Genomic DNA, 22,561 nt, shown 5'->3' on the forward strand with positions numbered 1-22,561 from the left:
CTCCGAATTAAAAGAACATGTGTAGCGTTTCCAACTGCTTCGTTTCTCGAGAGTCCTCCTGACCTCAGCTCCACCCCTCAGGACACACCAAAAAAAAGTTAGAAAGTTCCCGAGCGGGCCACTTCCCTAAAGGTGGGTCCAACTGAGGCAGAACCATACCTCCCCACACCAAGGCACCCACGCAACCGATCTCGGGGCTGGGCACTGGTCAGCGGGGCTGGGTGCCTGGCCACCGCTTGGGGGCCCGAGCGGTCAGATGGGTCACTGGGGTCACGGGGACACCTGGCAGGTGTCAGTCGGTTTGGAAGGCTGACAGCCCACGCAGGTCAAAGCGACAGCAGCCCAGGGCCAGGCCGCCCCGCGCAGGGCTCTCCGAACTTCCTAGCTAGCAACTTCTGGCACTTCCCAGGGCTCGGTAGGCCGGCCGCCGCAAGCAGGCTCGCGAAAAGTTTTCCCAGTAGTTCGCGATAGGCCAGGCCTGTCCCGGGCCATCGCGATGCCCGTGGGCGCACTCCTGAGCGCGCCCGGCGTCCCGAGCCTTGGGCAGGTGAGGGCCCGCCCGCGCCGCACCTGGCGGGCTCGGTCCCCAGGGAGGGGCCCCGGCGGGAGAGACAAAGGGCCCGCGCGAGGTCCCCCGGCGCGTGGTCCCCCGGAGCGCGCTCCAACTCGTCCGCAACTTGCAAAGTGGCTGCTTGCGGCCCCGGCCATTGTCCCCCGCGCCCACCTTACCCGCGGCGGGGACCAAGCTGCAGTACAGCACCAGCAGCAGCAGCGGCGGCGGCGGCGGCGGAGGGGCCCGGGTCGGCGCCGTTTCCATGTCGTCCGGCGGCCGGGAGCGCCGCGCGCTCACTCGGGCTCCATGGCGCGCGCGGCGGCGGTGGATCCTCGCGGCTCCCGGCGCCTCTTGCTCCCGCCTCGGGCGCCGCGGCCCAAGACGACGCGGGAGGAGGGAGCGGAAGCCGAGCCGGTCTCCGCCCCCCGCGCCGCCCGCGCCCCCCGCCAAGCCGCGCCCTCCTGCGGGCGCCCGGGAGCCGGGCAGGCGGGTCTCTCCGGGCCCGCGACAGGAGAGGCCGGGCAAGCAGGTGGGTCACCTGCCAAGTCTCTGTACTGACAGGTGAGGAAACTGAGGCACGTGGAAGCATGACCCACACAGTCAGGAGGCCTCAGGGCTGGAAGCCAAAGGTCTCCGAAGCCAGCTTTGGGCTCTTTCACCACAACTGTAGCCACCTGGCCCAGAGACATACCGCCCCACTTGGGATGCACGCGGGAACAGGCGCAAAAGCGGATACTGCTGGAGGAACTGGGGGCTTTTACTTTTAGATTTACTTTTTGTTGTATGTGTATGAGTGTTTGCACGCATGTATGTGCACCACATGCGGGAAGGAAACCAGAATAGGGTGTGGGGGTCCCCTGGGACTGGAGTTAGAGGTGTGAGCCACCAGGTGACTGCAGGGAACCAAACCCAGGTCTCTAAAAGAGCAGTAAGTGCTTCTAACTGCTGAGCCTTCTCTCTCCGGCAGTGCTTTCTAGAACCTCACACCTTGGGCAGGCAGGTGTAGGTGAAATCATTTCATGTCCTTAGAAAGTAAGCTAATGGCAGTGTCCACCTTGCAAGGTAGAGAGGAAGGACAGAAGCTGAGGTGGTCAGGAGGGTGCCTCTGCCCTCCTGTGGTTTATGCTAGGAAGAGACAAAAATAAGAGCCCAAACAAAGGAGTGAGTAGCCGGGAAAGTGACATGGCGCTCAAGTGTGTATGACTTTACTTATAAGTCTGACATGGTGTCCAGCCTCGGGAGATTGAGGCAGGAGGCTTGCCATGAGTTTGAGGCCAGCCTGGGCTACCTGCGAGACCCTGTTTAAAAAGAGTTGATAGAGCCCTTGGTTCCCTAGTGTGCACAGCTCTCCCAGCGCTGCATAAACCGGACCTGATAAACAGAAGGAGCAAAAGGCAGGTCAAGGCTGGCCAGCAAGATGGCTCCCGTTGACCTAAGTTCAACCCTAGGATCGCAGAAGAAAAGAGAACTGACTCCCCAAACTTGTCTTCTAATAGGAAAACATGAAGACCAGGGACCAGCTAGTAGGGGGAGGGGACCCACACCAGGGTTCCAAGGGTCAGGGCAGAGATTTCAATGCGGAAGCAGGCCAGTGGTTCAGGAAGAGCAGTCTCCTGGGGTGGCTGTATCCAGTCTCTGACCGGAAGAGGAGTCAGGAGGTCTCAGGGGCAGTCAGGGGACTGGGGACTAGAGCAGCTAGTGTCCTTGCTGGTTCCTTCTCACCCAAGCCCAACCCCCATCCCCCCTCCACCTTCAACACAGAGCCAAGAGCACAACCCCCTTCTCTAGCCCCACTCTCACCCATCCCCCAAGGCCTTCCTCTTTCAGCCTTGATTTTTCTGAGGCCTCCTCTCCCTGCAGCCAGGGAGCTTGTTAAATAAGCCAGACCTCACCACTCCTCCCACCGGTCAGAGAGGAAGCTGAAGCCTTGGGCTCACACGGCCTGGCCTAGCCACACCTCCGTTACTTCTCAACTCCATCTTATGGGCTGCAACTGTAATGGCCCCTTGCAGAGATGGGCACTGTCTTGCCTGGGGGAGGGCCTCATTGCTGGGACTCTTATCCCACTTAGTTCTTGAAAACCATACTGCCTCTCCACTCTCTAAGCCGCCCTAGCTGACAGTTCCTATCACCTAGCAGGGTGTATGTTTGCTTTCTTTTCCTTCCATTACAGCAGAAATGCCAAGATTTGTCTGTTTTGTTTTCTGTGTCTAGGCCAGGACCCAGCACATAGTAGGTGCCCAATTAAAAAAAAAAAAAAAATTAGGCGGGGCATGGTGGCTCACGCCTTTAATCCCAGCACTCAGGAGGCAAAGGCAGGCAGATTTCTGAGTTCGAGGCCAGCCTGGTCTACAAAGTGAGTTCCAGGACAGCCAGGGCTACACAGAGAAGCCCTGTCTCCAAAAACAAAAACAAAAACAAAAAAAAATTTGTTAAATGAGCAACAGAAGTAAAGATCTGATTTTCTTTCATTAAGGAAGCACCCTGAGTGCTGGACAGGGCTGAGACTGTGAAAAGGGAAGAAATGCTGGCCCACGTGGGAAGAGGTGGTACAGAGGGAGAGCCTTAATACCAGACAGGATGGGAAACGGCACCTTCACCTCACCCTGGGCTGAGCTGCTCTAAACCTTGGGTCAGTCTCCATCCTACCTCCAAGCCCAAGCGCCAGACTGCAGACTCCCTCGGAGCTGACCTTCCTTCCATTCCATCTTGTACTCTACAGCACCAGCAGAATCCCCTGGAGTTCACAGCCTCTGTCCCACCGCGTGCTTCAGGCTCCCAAGGACCAGCCTGTCCTCTCTGGTGAGCACTAGCCCTGCACAGAAGTCACATTAAGCCCAAGCCTGGGCACCCACACACTTGCCCTATTTTCTTTTTTTTTTTTTTTTTAAAGATTTATTTATTATTATATGTAAGTACACTGTAGCTGTCCTCAGACACACCAGAAGAGGGAGTCAGATCTTGTTACAGATGGTTGTGAGCCACCATGTGGTTGCTGGGATTTGAACCCTGGACCTTCGGAAGAGCAGTCGGGTGCTCTTACCCACTGAGCCATCTCACCAGCCCCTTGCCCTATTTTCTGTCCATTGTTTCTGACCCACAGACTGCAAGTCTCTAGGAACAGCACGAGGATGGCAGGTCTCTAGGATGTCAGCAGAGGCATCTGAGGTGCAGGTGGGGAGCCCTAGATGGGGAGGCTAGCTATAGAGAACAGAAGGGGAACACTGGGGTGCTTCATAGTTCATAGCTGCGTTCCAAATTTGAAAATGGCATACCAGTGAGATGGCTCAGATGGTGGGTACTTGCCACCAGGCCTGATGGATGACCTGTAGTAGGGGAAGAAGACTGATCCACACAGGTTGTCCTCTGACTGCCATATGGATACCACTGCATCAGCACACACTGTTGTGGGACAAAATATTTCCTGGAGAGATACAACACACATCTACTCAACCCAGACAGGGAGCCCACAACAGACCAAGGCACAGATACCACCAAAGTCCAACTTGGTAAGCCATGAGTTTTATTGGGGTTACTTGGAAGAATATGGGTGAGGGGTTACTTATCGGAGCAGAAATGACTCAAAGACAGCTGCATCCCGGAGGCCCACCCCAGCATGGGTGACAGCTCACAACGCTGGGAACTTGTAGCACACTGCACAGCCTGCAGGCAGCTCAACAGGCTGGAGAGTGTCCTCCTCAGTGTCTCAGTTGGTCTAAAGCTCTTCCAGATAGCTCAGCTGGTTTCTGCTTCTTCTAGACGGCTGTGTGGTCTGAGTCTTCTTTGCAGGTTGGCCCTGCTCCTCTGTGACAGACTCTCAGCCTTTATTGCATATTGTGGCAGAGAGGGACCAAGTGAATCTGGTTAGTTTCAGGGACTTCCTGAAGCTGTTTGAGTTGTTTACCTTCCTGCTTAGGGAGCTTCCCTACAGGACTGGATGTTTTCAGTCTTGGAGAAAACTGTCATACAACAGTTTTCTGGAAAACTGCCAGACTGAGCACATGAGTGTATATACTCATACATGCAATGCATAAATATATAAGTTTAATTTTAAAATAACCTGGATGCAGTGGCACACATTTTTTGTTTTGTTTTGTTTTGTTTTAGGTTTTTCAAGACAGGGTTTCTCTGTGTAGCCTTGGCTGTCCTGGAACTCACTCTGTAAACCAGGCTGGCCTCGAACTCAAAAATCTGCCTGCCTCTGCCTCCTGAGTGCTGGGATTAAAAGCGTGTGCCACCACACCCAACCCAGTGGTACACATTTTTATTCCCACTATTAGGAGATAGGCAGGTGGATCTCTGTGAGTGCAAAGCTATCCAGGACTATATAATGAGATCCTATCTCAAAAGTTAAAGAGTTTTGAGAGATGGCTCAGCTGTTAATAGCACTTGCTGCTCTACCAAAAGGCCTGGTTCTATTTCTAATGTCTACACGGCAGCTCACAATTCTAACTCCAGTTCCAGGAAATCCAATGCCCTAGCACCAGGCATGTAGGTGGCACACAGATGTACATACAAGCAAAACACCAATACACATAAAATACAAATTAAAAAAAAAAAAAAGTAGCCGGGCAGTGGTGACATACGCCTTTAATCCCAGCACTGGGAGGCAGAGGCAGGCGGATTTCTGAGTTCGAGGCCAGCCTGGTCTACAGAGTGAGTTCCAGGACAGCCAGGGCTACACAGAGAAACCCTGTCTCGGAAAAACAAAGGAAAAAAAAATCGGTTAAGCAGGTGTGGTGTTTTGAATATGTTTGGCCCAGGGAGTGGTACTATTAGGATGGGTGGCCTTGTTAGAGTAGGTGTGTCACTTTGGGGGTGGGCTTTGAGATTCTTCTCCCAGCTGCCCATGAGACATACTTCTTCTGACTGCCCTCAGAACAAGATGTAGAACTCTCAGCTCTGCCTACACTATGCCTGCCTGGATGCTGCCGTGTTCCTACCTTAATGATAATGGACTGAACCTCTGAACCTTTAAGACAGCCCTAGTTAAGAGTTGTCCTTAAAAGAGTTGTCTTGGTCATGTCTCTTCACAGCAATGGAAACCCTAACTAAGACAGCAAGTGATCAGAAGTAAAAGACAAAAAATAAAATAAAATAAATAAATAAACGAATACATCAACAAGTGGCCACTGAGCTGCTGAGGAGAAGAACCAGCACTCTGGCCCCTGAGCCACATCAGTTCAAAGTCTCAACTCCCAACTTGGACCTTCAGAAAAGTCCAAAGAACACACTAGAACTTATCACTGTTGCATCCTGCAGACTTCTGACATCACAGGGGTCAGCCATTTTTAGACCTTTGGTAACACAGTATGCAATCAGAGAACCTGCTAAGCTCCAACTTCCCTGGAAGGTCGCCTTCCACAGCTCCTGCTGTTGATGCACTCTCTCAGGTCTGGTGTTTGATAGTTCTCACCCTTAGTCCTGTCCTCAGATACAAGGTCCAATTCCGGGAAGTATCGAGCGCCAGCACCTGTCCTATCTAATCATTTCCGGGGACAGGGCTCAACATGGGTCCTCATAGGACCTATCAGACAACAATGTCTCTGTCTCTTTGGTTCCTCTCCCAGGCAGAAATCACTGACTCAAAAAGCTATTCCAGGCACCGAGCCTCTCCAACCTGGCAGAGTAACACCAGCAGTCAGAAGTATGGCTGGGACTCTATAAGCCCCAGCATCCTCCATCAAGGCGCCGAGAGGCACCCACTTCATGTGAATGCCCATTGAGCACCCATTCCTCAGACTCCACCGCCTGGCAACCTGCACCCAGAACAGGCCAAGGAAAGTTGCAGTGGGCACTGGAAGGTTTAGGCGGGTCAGCCATGGTCTTTGAGCTGGCTGGGGTAAAAGGCTTGGGCTGATTTTTCACTCTAAGCCTTAGTTTCTTCATTGACACAGTGGGAACGGAACAGTGACATCAACCGATTCAAACCTGAAGACTATAAAGCCTGTGAGTCTTGATTGCCACAGATGTAAGATTGGACAGAGGGCAAATGGGCTCCCTATCCCCAGACAATCCCTACTTCTTTTGATGTTATTTTCACTTTGGGGGGGATTTGTTTTGAGATGGGGTCTCTTGTGGACCAGGCCAGTCTTGAACTCACAATGTAGCTGAGGATAACCTTGAACCTCTGATCCTTCTACCTCCACTTCTTAAGTGTTGGGGACTTCAAGCACATGCGTCCATGCCACATTAATGAAGTGCCAGGGAAGCTGGACAGTGGTGGCACACACCCTTAATACTCTGGAGGTAGAGACAGACAGATCTCTGAGTCCAAGGCCAGCTTAGTCTATTCAGTGAGTTCTAGGACAGCCAGGGCTATACAAAGAACCCTTGACAAAAAAAAAAAAAAAAAAAAAAAAAGCCAGGGACTGAACTCACAGAGTAGTAAATGCTAAGTAAGCACTCCTCTGCCAGCTGAGCTACACCCCAGCCCGGGCTGCTGCCTCTCCTTCCTGGAGTGATGACTCACCTGTCCCTACTGACTCTGAAGTTGTTATTGTAGCCTATCTCATCATTCAGTGCTGGTGGATCTTGCCTCGTTCAAAGCACACTGAATATTTCCTTTTCATTACAAGCTAAGGAGGAGATGTACTTGATTTGGTTTCTTTTGTAAATACCCGAGGGAGATTTGGAGTGGACTGGAAGTGGTCCTCAGAAGACAGAGACGTCCTGGAATCCTCAGGCCTGTCATAATTAGCATGCCGTAGAATTAAGGGAGGGCTCCTGAAATAGATTGTCCTGGACCTTCCAGGTGGCCCCTGAGTCCAATGACAGATGTCCCTAGAAAAGACAGCCAAGTGTGGTGCCACACCCCTGCATACAGTACTCAGGGAACTGCAAGAGCGTTTCCAATACAAATACCCTGAGCTAAATGAATTCAGGGCCAGCCTGGGCAATTTAGGGAAAGCCTGTCTCAAAATAAAGCTTTTGAAAAAGGGTTTAGGGTCTGTGGAGATAGCTTCTTGAGTAAACTACTTGCTGCGTAAACGGGAAGACCTGAGAGCAGATCCCAAGAACCCACATAAAAAGCCAGATGCACAAATATCTGCAGTTCCAGTGGGCCCAGGAAACGGGACGTGGACACGGGAAAATCAAAGGAAGATTGAATCCAGCCACCTCTGCATATAAAGCAATGAACAAGAGAGACCCTGTCCCAAACAAGGTGAAAGGGGACCAACACCTGCCATTGTCCCTTGCTCTACACATATGTGTTACATTAGATGTATAAATCACATCTACACACATGCACACACATACACATGCATATACACATAAACATGCATATACACACAGCATGCACATACACACATAGCACACACATACCCATGCACAGAAGCATGAGCTCTCACACACATTTTTTTTAAAGTCTTTAAGAGGCTTGGTGTGTGACTCAGTGATAGATCACTCGTCTAGCATGCCCTAAGACCTGGCACTGGGGGGAAAAGTCCCAGAACTCAGGAAGCTGATACAGAGGGAGGTAAATTCATTGCTATTTTGTGCAACAAGATGGGCAGGGGAGGGGTTAACTACATCAGAGAGATGGCTCAGCAAGTAAACATTTGTCACCAAACAATACAAGCCTGATGCCCTGAATTCAATCCCTGGAACCCATACAATTATGGAAGAAGAGGAAACTCCACAGTGTTGTCACTCCGACCTCCACACACGCGCCATGGCGTGTGCCTCCCCTCACGTATAATAAATTAAATTGCTGGGCCAATAGCACACACCTTTGATCATAGCACTTGGAAGGCAGAGGCAGACAGATCTCTCAGCCTGATCTACAAAGCAAGTCCAGGACAGCCAGGGCTATTAAACAGAACCCCTGTCTCAAAAAATAAAAAATAAAAAAAGTAAGTAAATAAACAAGTAAATAAATGAAATGTAAAGAGAAAAACAAAACTAGCTTATTTGGTAGATTGCTTCCCTAGCACACACAAAGTATGTGATCCCCCACCTCCCTCACATAACCTGGGCTGGTGCGGCTCAGCTCTAATCCCAGCCCTTGGAAACAGAGAAAAGGAGGATTAAAAATCCAAGGTAATCCTTGGCTACGTAGCAAGTAAGGCCAGTCTGAGCTGTGGAAGACCCTATCTCAAAAAGAAAGTAAGGAGGTTGGCCAGGATATGGCTATATGGTAGAATGTTCGTATGTTGACATGTGAAAGAAGCTGGACTTAATTATCAGTACAGTAGAGGAGGAGGAAAGAAAAAGGGAAGGTAAAAGGTGGGGGTGTAGCTCAGTGGTCAAGCACAGCAGAGGACCTGAGTTCAACCACCAGAAATGCCACAGGTTTGGCTTGCTTTCTCTTGCTACATCTTGGGGAGGAAAGGGTTTATTTCATCTCACAGCTTACAATCCATCATGAAGAAAAGTTAGTTGGACTTCAGGAGCTCCAGCCTGGGACCACAGCGGACTCCACAGAGGAACCCTGCCCACTGCTTGCTCCCTATGGTTTGCTTAGCCTGCTCTCTATAACACTCCGGACCACCTGTCCTTCCATATCCATCACCAAGCAAGACAGTGCCCACAGACCAATCAGACACATTTTTCTCAGATAAGAGTCCTCTTCTCTGCTAACTCCAGCTTGTTGTCAAGTTAACAAAATACTGACCAGCACACTCCCCACTCCTACCCACAAAAAAGTAAGCTGGATGTCTGCCTATTGGGGAAGGGGAGGCAGGAGACTCCCTTAGGTCAGGAGTTCAAGATTACCCTGGGCAAAAGAGCAAGGTCCATCTCAAAAATAACAGCAGGGCTGGAGAGATGGCTCAGCTGTTAAAGGCTAGGCTCACAACCAAAATGTCAAAAATAACAGCAGTTGCCACAATAAAAGCAGAGTAGTTAGAGACAGGCAGAAAAGAATAAAAGAATAAAAGAATCCTCCATGGGGAGGAGGTACAGTGAAGAGTTCTTCAGTCAAGTGTTCCTGGGCTGGACTGGGCAGAGAACTCGGCAAGTCAGAAGGACCCTTCTCGTTCCCTTCAGGAACATGATTCTGCCACGTCTTGTTGCATAATTTAATGGGCATCTGCCCCAGGAAACTGGCATAGTTCCTAATGTTCACAGGCCCATTCCAAAATAAGGGCATGGGGCTGACCCATGTTCCAACAAAGTCTGGTATTTGTTGGAGGGTTTGTCCATACAAGCCAGAGGGTCAGAGGACAACACCTGACCATTGTATGGGCTGGGCTCCTGGACTGGACAAAAAGGAGAAACCAAGTTGAATACCAGACCAGTATTCGTCTGTTTCCACACTGACACAGTGTGACCAGATATCTTACCCTCATCAGGTCTTCTGTGCCATGGCAGAATGGACATCCACAAACCATGAGCTAACCCATCCCTCCCGTAAGCAAGTTGTTTCCTGCCAGTCTTCACGTCAATGACCAGAAAAGAGACTAACATGAGGGACGATTTCAGCTGTTCTGATTGCAGTGGCTGTGCCAGGCCTGGAGGAAAGTGTTCTACACAACAAGGCCACTAGGTCAGGGCCAGGGCTGATGGGGCAATGACAGCCACATCCTTGACCTTTAATTTATCAGGCAGTTCCAAAGGACACATGTCCACATGACTCCTTAAAGCTCTCCTCCAGGCTTTAGAGGAAGGCCCTGGCACTGCCCACCACACACACTGCACCCCTCTTTACGCTTACATTTTGGGTGGTGGGCCACCCTGTGTGTCTGGTATCGATACGCTCCTGGGATATGGCACTTTCAGGCTAAAACTGGAAATGCCTCTATCAAATAGGAATGAGTTGGTCACTCTGTGACCTAAGCATGTTTGGGACCTATCACCTGAGAGTTGTAAATCACACCTCAATGCATCAAGACTACTGAAAAAAAGTGAGATTTTTCTAGACAAAGAGAGACAACAGAAATGTCCTTGTTAGATGACAAAGTGGCTCGGTGAGTGAGGGTGCTTGCCATCAAGTCTGATGACCCGAGTTCAACAGATCCTTCAAAGCTGTCCTCTGATCTCAACAGGCATTTGCGCACGCACGCGCACACACACACACACACACACACACACGATTGCTTAATCTAGAACTCTTCTCACACACACACGATTGCTTAATCTAGAACTCTTCTCTCTCTCTCTCTCTCTCTCTCTCTCTCTCTCTCTCTCTCTCTCTCTCTCTCTCTCACACACACACACACACACACACACACACACAATGTAGGGCCTGGAAACATGGTTCAACAGTCAAGAGTCCTTGCTGATCTTTCAGAGGTCTCGAGTTTCGTTCCCAGTATCCTCATCCAGATGACACACAACTATAACGCCAGCTCCAGGGGATCCGATACCACGCACTCACTTACACAACCCCTCTCATATACGGATAATTTAAAATAATTTAAAAATCATATGAGTTACTTTTCTGTTACTATGATAAAAAACACCATGACCCAAGCAACTTATAAAAGGAAGAACATAGCCGGGCGTGGTGGCACACGCCTTCAATCCCAGCACTCGGGAGGCAGAGGCAAGCGGATTTCTGAGTTCGAGGCCAGCCTGGTCTACAAAGTGAGTTCCAGGACAGCCAGGGCTACACAGAGAAATCCTGTCTCAAAAAAAAAAAAAAAAAACAAACAAAAAAGCAAGAACACTTTTGGGTGATGGACCCACAGGGTTAGAGTCCGCCATGGTGGAGCCAAGGCATAGAAGCAGGAGCGGGAAGCTGAGGGCTCACACCCTAAACCAAAAACAGGAAGCAGAGAGAGAGTAAGTTGGGAATGATACAAGGCTCTAAGGCCTCAAAGCCCCACCCCAGGCGCTGTACTTTCTCTAACAAGGCCCCAACCCCAGTGATGTACTTCTTCCAATTAGGCCACATCTCCTAGACCTCCCCCAAACAATGCCAACAGCTGGGGACCAAATACCCAAATGCCCAAAACTATGAGGGGCATTTAACAGTCAAACCACCATATACATTTAATTTTTTAAAAATTAAGCAAAAGAAATGTCTTTTTTTTTTTAAAGATTTTATTTATTTATATGTAAGTACACTGTAGCTGTCTTCAGACACTCCAGAAGAGGGAGTCAGATCTCGAATGGTTGTGAGCCACTATGTGGTTGCTGGGATTTGAACTGCGGACCTTCGGAAGAGCAGTCGGGTGCTCTTACCCACTGAGCCATCTCACCAGCCCAAGAAATGTCTTAATTTCATATCCTGCTTCATTATTAGGTGGTAGCACAGACTCATAATTCTACCCACTCAGGAAGCTGAGGCAGAAGGATCACAAGTCCAAGTCCTACCAGGGCAACTTATTCAAAAACTCTGTTCAAAATATAGAGTGTGGGGCTGGAAAGGTGGCTCAGTGGTTAGAAGCACTGGCTGCTCTTGTCAGAGGACTGGAGTTTCTTTCCCAGCATCCACATGGCTGCTAACAACCACCAGGGCTCCATGACTCTCCTTAAGATCAGAGGACATGGGGCTGGAGAGATGGCTCAGTGATTAAGAGCACTGAGGTCCTGAGTTCAAATTCCAGCAACCACATGGTGGCTCACAATCATCTGTAATGGGATCTGATGCCCTCTTCTGGAGTCTCTGAAGACAGCTACAGTGTACTTACATATAATAAATAAATCTTTAAAAAAAATCAGAGGACACAATACCCCTCTGGAACACATCCCCCTGCTCAGGACCTTTCAGTGCAAACAGACTCTCAGAAGTTCACTTCCAGGGAATCAGATGCGCTCTTCTGGCTCCAAGGCATCAGGTACACACATGGCACACAGACAAACATGTTGGTAAAATACCCATTTATATAAAATAAAAATAAATAAATCATTTGTTGTTGTCGTTGTTGTTTAAATGCAGAATGTAGAGCCAGCAAGATGGCTCAGCAGATAAAGGCATTTTCCACCAAGCCTGACAACCTGAGTTCACTCCCTAGGACCCACACAGTGGAAGGAGAGAACCAACTGTTTTGCTTGTCCTCGGATCTCATGCCCACATACCGCCCACATCCACTCGCTCCACAAATAAATAAGAACGTGTAAAATAAACTAGTCCTTGGACTGCTGAACTCAGTGTGTAAAGACACTTGCTGCCAAGCCGGGTGGCCTAAGCTTGACCCGGCTATGTATGTGACATGGGAAGAGGTATGGCTAGGGCCAAGAGTAGCTGGCTGGCGTGGTGTGGACAGAGAAGGGGACTATTGATGGGGAGGCTGCAGGAAAAGGACCTGGACAAGGAGTGTGGTCCAGAGGGATATTGTGTTCTCTGCTCTTATGGAAAGTCATGGAGCTCTGGTCTGGAGAGCTCTCCCCATCCTTCCTGCAAGACCACGTTCTACCCCACAGGAATCCTGAGATTGACACAGTGACAGGTAAGGAAGCCATCCAAAGCACCCAGGACAGGACACTGTCTCTGAGGGGCAGAGGAGGATGGTGGCCACAGGGTTGCGGCTTTGAGTCCATGCTTGTCTCTTGATGACCCCTGCTTTCTCCGATGGGGTCTTAGCATCAGTGACCTTTAGATGGGAGTCTAAAGAAGGCTCTTGAGTCTTCCTGGGGCCAATAGTCTAACTGCAAAGACACATTCTCTGGGGCATGGAGTCAGCAAAGGCAGGAATCCTACACAGGCTCTCCCCTGAAGCTCCCAGGCTTGAAGTATCAGGGGTACATCAGAGAAATGGAGAGTCCTCATCTTGGGGGTCCCTGGCATTGGGGACTTGTCTCTTCCAGAATACTACTCTGGCAGGCTGGGGCCATCTGCCTCTCTCTGCTTGTCCCTCAGCCACTTTGACCAAAGATTACCATGGGTTTAAGCTGTGGAAGCAGCAAATGAGCGCTGGCACCCAGATTCACTCTTGCCATTCCAGAGTCTGTTCATACGGTGAAGGGATAGGCTGTCGAGAGTCCCTGGCAGACCCGTGCTAGTATCGGGATGCATGGGATGCAGTTACTGTTGAGCTTGGCTTGTTTGCAAAGTGCTCCTCATGGCCCTTCCAGGAAGATCTTAATTCTTGACCATTCTATAGACGGGGGAACTAGGCGTCTTGGAAAGTGAAGATAATGGTGAAGAACCCTTATTGGACTGAAGAGGTTGCTCCGCGATTAACAGTGTTGACGGCACTATGTTACTCCCACAACTCAGGAAGCAGAGGTGGGTGTGATTTTGATCCAGCCTGGTGTATATAGTAAGTTCCAGGACTGCCAGAGGTATGCCAGAGCTACACAAAGACACCCCACTCCCTACCTCCTGCCAAAAAAAAAAAAGAGCACTTGTTGCTCTTCCAGAGGACGTAACTTTGGTTCCCAACTTGGTACACAGATATATGTGCAGCCAAAATACAAATATACATTAACTAAACAAACAATAATAAATAAATAAATAAATAAATAAATAAATAAATAAATAAATAAATGAGTGACTCCCTTATAGCACAGCCTGGCCCACCACATTGCGTCAGTTCTGCAGTCTGCCCTGTGGCCTGTAGGGGGCGGCATCATCCTGCTTAGCTTTTCCTGGGTCTTCCAGTTGAGAAACCCCACCTCTGTGATCAAGATTTGAACAGTGGCAGAGCAAGGTCACAGCAACTGTATACACCCGATTCTGTCAGGACTAGGGAGAGACTGAGGGTTCCCGGACTGATCACTGGAGCAACCTAAATGCCCACCTTACTGCCTGCTACTGCCTACTGGGTTAAGAGTAGAACCTGGGGGCTGGAGAGATGGCTCAGTGGTTAAGAGCACTGAATGCTCTTCTGAAGGTCCTGAGTTTAAATCTCAGCAACCACATGATGGCTCACAACCATCCATAATGTAATGAGATCTGATGCCCTCTTCTGGTACATCTGAAGACAGCTACAGTGAACTTACATATAATAAATCTTTAAAAAAAAAAAAAAAAAAAGAGTAGAACCTGTCTGGGTAGTGATGGGGTAAGATAACCGGGCTGGCTCAGTGGGCCCTGGTAACTGGGGCCTCAGTGTCTTGCTTTTGCTGAGACCTCTTCCAGTAAGCACTACCCACATCCACACCCACTCCGTCCTGCCTGAGAAATTATTCCCTTACCCTAGCAACTCTGTACACAGCCCAGGCTCAGCCCTTCTGTAGCTGGACCCACTCTGGACCCACTCTAGGTCAGGGTCCCCTGGGCTCCCTTGTCTTGCAGTGCTATGCCCAGTGTTACAATGCTTTGTCTTGCTCCTTTGCCCAGCTGAGAGCCTTAGAGGAGTGCTGTCTAACATGTCCTTCTGGGGTCCTCTGTTGGAGTTCTTGTCAGCAAAGTGACACTTCTGTTTGTTTCTTGGGTTCCCCAATAACAGTGAGCTCCTCAGAAAGCTGTAAGACCTGGTCTGCTTGTGACAGGGAAGACTTCTCTGCCAGCAACACTCAGGCCTTTACATCCAATCTGTGCCACTGTTGAGTTCCTGTGACCTGGAGCCACTGCCTTGGGCTCCTGGAGAGCCGAGGACCTCTGATTTGCTCCTAGGATTCTGCCCAAGACAGTGCAAGGTCAAGGATGTTAACTTCCTTCCGGATCCCACGTGTAAGGCTGGAGCTGCTGAGGGAAGCTGTGGTAGATGCCCCACTCCCTGTGCCCTGGGAAGGGAAGCCCTGGGCAGGTCCTCACTATTAACCTGGGCTGGGTGTCCGCAGGGGCGCAGGATCATCGCCATGGACAGTAGACCAGAGCTCAGGACAGAAGCAACATGGCTTCTCTGCCACCACAGTAGCCGGATGGGGCCTTAGGGAGGGGAAGGAAGATGTGTAAGGCAATTCTGATGTGTAACCCTTCCTTATGGCAGGCCGGGGAGCTAAGCCTGCCTCTCCTGTCTGTTTTCTACAGAGGTATTCCTTTATCTTGAGTACTCACGCTCTGTATAACTTAGAGAACATGGTCTCTGTGCCACACTGGGACAAAGAGTTCTGTCCTCTTGACTGGATTGAAAAAAAAAAATCACCTAAGGGTCAGTGTATTAGTTAATCTCTATTGTTGTGCTACAACAGCATGTCTAAGGAAACATAACAGAAAGAGTTTATCTGGAGCTCGCAGTGCCTGAGGTTTAGAGTTCATGATGGCAGAGGAGACAGCGGGGGTCAGGAACAGCAACTGAGAGCTTCCATCTTGAACCAGAAGCAGAGAGCAAACTGGAAATGGCAGGAGTCTGTTGAAACCTCAAAGCCTGCCCCAGTGACACACCTCCTCCAACACTCACACCTCCTAAACCTTCTGTCTTAGTTTGTGGGGTAACTTTTCTTCACATTGTGTGGAAATGTGGCTCAGTATTTAATTGTTAATGCTGTACCAGCAGAGAACTACATATTGGCCGGATTCTGGTGTTGTCATTTCTATGGTCTATCACCAGATTTTCTGTTTGTAAATATTCGTCCTTCCTGCCTAAAGACAATCTAGAATTGTATCAGAGGTTAGTTGTAAGAGCTGGCAGCCAATAGCGGGGGCAGGAAGGAGGAGGGCAGAACTTCCAGGCAGAGAGTGATGGAGGGGAAGAAAGCAGACAGGGGAGATAGAGAGGGGACATGGAGGGAATAGACATGGACTACAGCAGAGCAAAGAAAGGTATAGAGCTAGCCATGTGGCAGGTTATAGACAAGATAGTCAGGTTGTTAAAGGAGGTAGCCGGAGACTGCCTAGCTTATAACTTATCAAAGAAAGCATTTAATTAGGGCTTGCTTACAGCTTCAGAGGGTTAGTCCACAATCATCATGGTAGGGAGTATGGCTGCAGGCATGTAGGCATGGTGCTGGAGCAGCAAAGAGCTTACATCCTGGTCCACAGGCAGAAGGCCGAAAGAGAAAAATCAGACTTGGCCTGGAGTGGGCTTTTGAAACCTCAAAGCCCACCCCAGTGACACACTTCCTGCAACAAGGCTATACAATTCCTAATCCTTCCGATATAGTTCCATCAACTGGAGACCAGTTATTCCAGCACTCAAGCCTCTGAGAACTGGAGCAGTAGTTTTTAGCTCTACTGCTTTGGCTCCTAGTGGGTTGTACACACACACACCACAGGAGCAATCTGGATTTGCAAATGAAATACACACACACACACACACACACACACACACACACACACACACACACACGTTAATTTTTGACATGCTGTGACTAGCTCAAAGGCTAGGCATTCCTAAACCTTCCCCTGCTAACAAACGTTCTCCTCCAGGATGTCTGAGACTCCTAAACCTTCCCCTGTTACCCCAGGCCCAATAGGGGAAGTGGCCAGTTACCCAAATTCTTACATAGCTGGTTGACTTTCTCCCCTGCAGCTCTTACATCCTGTCCTTCTCCCCCAAGCCATGATTCTCTTTCTCCCTAACAGTTCTTAGCCCTCGCAATCCAAAGGTCTACCTGCCCAGCCATTGGCTGTTGGCTCTTTATTCATCAATCAAAGACCAATTGGGGACAAGGACCTTCAGCATTTGGACATACAGATTCCTGATTTTGGAGGCCAGATTAATTCAAAGCATTAGAACCAATCCCCAACAGGGGGCCATTCTCATTCAAACCACCACAGTATGAGCATCCATTATAGAGTCTCCAGAGACCATCAGGTCTTGAGGACTTAGATCTAATCAATGGATTAATTCCTAAATGGCTTCATGACCTAATAGCATTGGGAAGTATGAAATAGGAGACGGGAGGAAGTGGGTTGCTGGAGGGGTATACGTGCGCTACAACTTAACTTGCCCCTGTCTTCTGTCTACACCTGTGCCGTGGTGTATGTGTGGAGGTTAGAAGATAACTTTTGGGAGTCAGTTCTCTCCTTCCACCATACAGATTCAGGGGATGAAACCAAATCAATCTTGCAAGACAAGACTTGCCAGTGGTAAAATTGACTCTGTTTGTTTGTTTGTTTGTTTGTTTGTTTGTTTGTTTGTTTTTACATTGAAGCAGGGTATCACTATGCAGCCCTAGGTGGCTTTGAACTCCGTATGTAGACCAGACTCATCTTGAACCTGACTCAGTCTCCCACACATCAAGACACCACTACACCCAGCAAAATGACCATTATTCCCTGTTCTTTTTTTCCTTTCTATTTTGAGATAATTTTGTCTTAACAGAAGTTTTACAAAAATACTATCCAGTTCCTGCTTCCCCATATATTAACCCAGATTCCCCCATATGTTAGCATCTTACATAACTACAGAACCATTGTTAACAGCAAGAGATTAACCTTAGTACAATGCTAGGAACTTGATACAGACCTGGGATTGGGCTCGTTTCCCACATGGGCCAACCTCCTCCTTTGCTGTGTGACTCTGAGCCCACAGAATTAGGGCCAAATGCGCTTTGGGCTCCTCTAGTTTGAGAGTTCACAGCCTGTTTTTCTGTTTTTACTTTTTAAATGAGTATGTCTATATGTAAGAACTAATGCATACAGGTGTCCATAGAGGCCAGTGGACATCCTGGACACCCTGTAATTGTTACAGAAAAGTTGTGGGCAGCAGTGTGGGTGGTGAGCATTAAACTCTGGTATAAGGTCCTACTGCAAGGGCAGTAGGGGCTCTTCACCAAGGAGCCATCTCTCATGCCAACCCCGACATGTCTGTGACAACGGGGCTGAAATACACTAACACAAACACTTGATCTCACTGAGCTACTTCCCTGCCCTTGTTTTGCCTTTTACATTTTGTGGCATGGCCTTGTTATGTTGTCAAGACTAGCTTTGAACTACTTCTGTAGTCTAGGTAGGCCTTGAACTTGCAATCCTCCATCTCCTGCCTCCCAAGCAGCTGAGATGGCACACCTGCACCAGACCTGTACCACACCTGTACCACATGCCTGGCCATAGCCTTTACTTCTTTGCCTTACAGCTTGGGTCCTGGAACCTTGACTAGGGGCAGTGAGGGATGAAGGAATGGCAGCACATATACAGGGAAAGCTGAGATTGGATGAGCTAGAGTCTCTGATGGGCAGCATCCAGGAAGCTCAGGATGTATATTATACAGAGCTGGTGAACAAGGAGACAGGTTTAGCTCATCTCAGCAGGAGCAGTCTCTGCAGCGGAGCAGTCTTAGGACTGGGTGACTACCGTGGACATTTTTTTTTCACATATTGTCTATGTTCACATTCCAACCAGAGAAAGGCTTTAATCCCTCAGGTAAGGCTTTGCCGCTCACATGGGCTGAGGCACTGGGGGCTGTAATATGGCTGCGCCATGGCATATTACATCAACAACACAATTCACTCAGGACTACACTCACTCACTATACTTCTAGATAATTTTGTTTTGAGACAGTCTCACTGTGTAGCCCTGATTGTCCTGGGACTCACTCTGTAGAAGAGGCTGGCCTCAAACTCAAGAAATCTGCCCACCTCTGCCTCCCTAATGCTAAGTACTGAGATTAAAGCCCTGAAATATTATTAATATTATTATTAAGAATTAATTAATTATTATATTATTATTATTGTTTTGTTTTGTTTTTTCAAGACAGGATTTCTCTGTGTAGCCCTGGCTGTCATGGAACTCACTCTGTAGACCAGGCTGGCCTCGAACTCAGAAATCTGCCTGACTCTGCCTCCCAAGTGCTAAGATTAAAGGCTTGCGCCACCAACCTGGCTAAGAATTATTTATTTATTATATGTAAGTATACTGTAGCTGTCTTCAGACACTGCAGAAGAGGGTGTCAGATGGTTGTAAGCTACCATGTGGTTGCTGGGAATTGAACTCAGGACCTCTGGAAGAGCAGTCAGTGCTCTTAACCACTGAGCCATCTCTCCAGCCCTCATCTTCTTTTTAAAATAAAACTTCAGGCAGGCTGGAGAGATGGCTCAGCGGTTAAGAGCACTGACTGCTCTTCCAAAAGTCCCGAGTTCAAATCCCAGTAACCACATGGTGGCTCACAATCATCTGTAATGGAATCTGATGCTCTTAAGTGTGTCTTAAATGACAGTGTACTTACATAAAACAAATAAATAAATCTTTTAAAGAAGAAGAAGAAGAAGAAGAAGAAGAAGAAGAAGAAGAAGAAGAAGAAGAAGAAGAAGAAGAGTGTGAGTTTGAGGCCAGCCTGCTCTACAGAGCTAGCTCTAAGACAAGCAGGGCTACAAAAAGAAACTGTCTCAAAACAACAACAACCAAAAAAAAAAAAAAAAAAAAAGGGAAAAAGAGGCTGAAGAGATGGCTCAATGGTCAGAGCACTTGCTGATCTTGTAGAGGAACTGGGTTTGATTCCCAGCACCCACATGTGTGGCTCACAACAATCTGTGACTGCAGGATAAGACACTCTCTTCATGGGTATTGCATGTAAATGATATACATATAAAAATTGACTGGGCACTGGTGGTACTTGGGAGGCAGATGTAGGCAAATCTCAGACTTCCTCCAGCTTAGTGAACAAAGCAAGTTACAGAACATTCCCTGTCTCCAAAAGTAAAAAAAAAAAAAAAAAAAAATAGTAATAATAATAAAATAGTTCACATATTTTATAAATAATGAAAATTTACTTTTAAAATTATATTCTTAGCCAGTTATCATGGTACATGTCTTTAATCCCAGCACTCATGAGGCAGAGTTGGTGAATATCTGATTTTGAGGATGGCGTAGTCTTTATAGTGAGTTCTAGGCCATCTAAAGTTTTATAGCAAGACCTTGTCATGAAAAAAAGGAAAAAATTTACACTTCTACCTTTTTTTTTTTTTTTTTTTTTTTTTTTTGCTTTTTTTGAGACAGGGTTTCTCTGTATAGCCCCTGGAACTCACTCTGTAGACCAGACTGGCCTCGAACTCAGAGATCTGCTTGCCCCTGCCTCCCAGCTGCTGGGATTAAAGGCGTGTGCCACCACTGCCTGGCTGGCTCTACTTCTACCATTTTTACCTCATTACTTGCCTGGGAAATTCAGAGTAATGTTCATGAAGACCTGTGAACAAGCACATTGCTTCCAATTTTTCAAAACACTTTGGGTCTGTCTGTTTCTCTTTTTAAAAAAGATTTATTTGGGGGTGGTGATATGGCTCAGTGGGTAAGAGCACCCGACTGTTCTTCCGAAGGTCCAGAGTTCAAATCCCAGCAACCATATGGTGGCTCACAGTCATCTGTAACAAGATCTGATGCCCTCTTCTGGAGTGTCTGAAGACAGCTACAGTGTACTTACATATAATAAATAAATAAATCTTTAAAACAAAAAACCAAAATGAAATTAATGGGAATTTGTTTTATAAAAAAAAAAAAGATTTATTTATTTATTTTATGTATATGAGTACTCTATCTGAATATACCCCTTCATGCCAGAAGAGGGCATCAGAACTCATTATAGATGGTTGAGAGCCCCTGTGGTAGAGCAGCTGGTGCTCTTAACTGCTGAACCATTTCTCCAGTTCTCCCCCAACCCCCACATGCCGGTTTATTTTGTTTTTTAAGGTGTCACTATGTAGCCTTGGCCTGGAACTCACAGAGATCCTCCTGCCTCTGCCTCCTGAGTGCTGGGATCAGTGGCATGCACCACCACACCCTACTATCTGTTTTTCTTAGGAGAGAAATGAGTACCTTGGCATTTGAGGAAGTTGTGAGTTGAACACCAGAGACTCTTGACATCTGAGGAAAGGGTGAACAGCACTACACGCCATTTCCATGGTTCAGGAGTGTTTTCACTGAGCACTGATATTGTATTTCTTCTTCTGGAACACCTTGGGGGATTAAAATAAACACAAAGCAAAAGGAGCTTGTCTGCCAGTGCCTTCCTCCAGCTGCTTTCAGCAAGCCATTGATGGGCAAATTCCACACAGCGGAAAGCAGGTTGTGCTGATGACAGCACAGCAAGGCTTATATATAGTCTTAATAGAGCTCAGAGCAGGGTCCATTGGTTTCTGATCCCAGGACTCAAGACAGGTTATAAAACTAGAAATAGGCCAGCCATGGTGGCACATACTTTTAATCCCAGCAGGCAAACAGATTTCTGTGAGTTCAAGGCTAGGATGATCTACATAGCAAGCCCCAAACCAGCCAGGGCTGGACTGTGAAACCCCAAACCAGCCAGGGCTGGACTGTGAAACCCCAAACCAGCCAGGGCTGGACTGTGAAACCTTGTCTCAAAACAAAACTGGCAACGATGATCGCTTTGGATGGGCATGGTAGGAGACCTAAAAAGGGTTTTACACAAATTGGCATTCAGTAGCAGAATTCACCTACTGACTTGCAAAACCTACTTTACGTTAAATTCTTTCTTTAAAAATTATGTATGCTGGATGCAGTGGCCCATGACTTTAATCCTAGCACAGGAAGTCATGAGGCAAGTGATCTCTGTGAGTTCAAGGACAATTGGATCTATGCAGAGTTCCAGTACAGAAGGGATACAAAGAGAGACCCTGACTCAAAAATAAAATACAAACATTATGTATGGGAATTTTGCCTACTCCAATACATATTATGTATGTACGTGCACTGGAGGCCTTAAGGCATGGAATCTCCTGGAACTGCTCTTTCAGATGGTCGTGAGCCACCGTGTGGATGCTGGGAATCAAGCGGGGTCATCTGCAAGAGCATCAGTGCTCTTAACTGCTGAGCCATCTCTCCAACCCTAATCTTTTAAAATTAAAAGCAAGTCTCACAGGCTTTCCATTTCGTCCCACGTGTCATGCCACGTGTAAAATTCCAAAGCCCTTTGTGAGACTGTTTCTGGACTTGAAAACAAAAGCGAGATCTTCTTGCAGGATTAAATCAGTGTATTGCCTTTCAGGTGAAATGCTTAGCCAGAAGCTGGCAGGTGCAGTGTGTGCAAAGCAAACCTCAGTAGCCAAGCCATGCCTGCGAGCAAGGACAAGGCTGGACCGCCTTAAGGAGTTGAATAGCCGATGGGAAGAAAGATCAGGAACCGGGTCAGAAGAGCCTCATAAAGTACCTCATGAGGCCTTCTAGAGCTGCCCTGTCCAGACCAGCCATCGTCCGAGTACATCTGCGCTCACCTGATCTGACCCCTCTTCTCCCCGGCTTCTGGGAAAAGCCCTAGACACAGACATAGCCTACAAGTCCCTGGATCGCTCACTTCCGTTAGATCGGCTCCAAATAGCTCTGCGTGGCCAAGGCGGGAC

At 48.2% G+C, this 22,561-nt stretch overlaps 1 protein-coding gene and 2 long non-coding RNA genes across 4 annotated transcripts in view; 1 reads left to right on the forward strand and 2 right to left on the reverse strand.

The window, feature by feature from the left end:
* Nucleotides 1–960, reverse strand: part of Lrp5 (low density lipoprotein receptor-related protein 5) — a 101,761-nt gene extending 100,801 nt beyond the window's left edge. Inside the window, exon 1 of one of the 2 annotated variants that reach the window (XR_388250.2) lies at nucleotides 730–960. Coding sequence is in view for 1 of the 2 variants with exons in the window: in NM_008513.3 (NP_032539.2) it covers nucleotides 730–817 (88 nt within the window). In the remaining variant the exon portion in view is untranslated. The remainder of the gene's footprint in view (nucleotides 1–729) is intronic. The other variant, NM_008513.3, reaches the window with a different exon arrangement.
* Nucleotides 925–6,810, forward strand: Gm36672. The gene is made up of 4 exons (XR_388279.4): nucleotides 925–1,114; nucleotides 3,030–3,185; nucleotides 3,276–3,355; nucleotides 6,124–6,810. It is a non-coding gene; the product is annotated as a predicted gene, 36672 (long non-coding RNA).
* Gm36608 (predicted gene, 36608) lies at nucleotides 4,059–22,543 on the reverse strand. Its single transcript, NR_167751.1, has 3 exons — nucleotides 22,436–22,543; nucleotides 21,021–21,160; nucleotides 4,059–4,375 (listed from the first exon to the last, which is right to left on the reverse strand). It is a non-coding gene; the product is annotated as a predicted gene, 36608 (long non-coding RNA).
* Between the last annotated feature and the right edge of the window lie 18 nt (nucleotides 22,544–22,561).

The sequence above is a fragment of the Mus musculus genome, chromosome 19 (assembly GCF_000001635.26).
Source record: "Mus musculus strain C57BL/6J chromosome 19, GRCm38.p6 C57BL/6J".
NCBI lineage: Eukaryota > Metazoa > Chordata > Mammalia > Rodentia > Muridae > Mus > Mus musculus.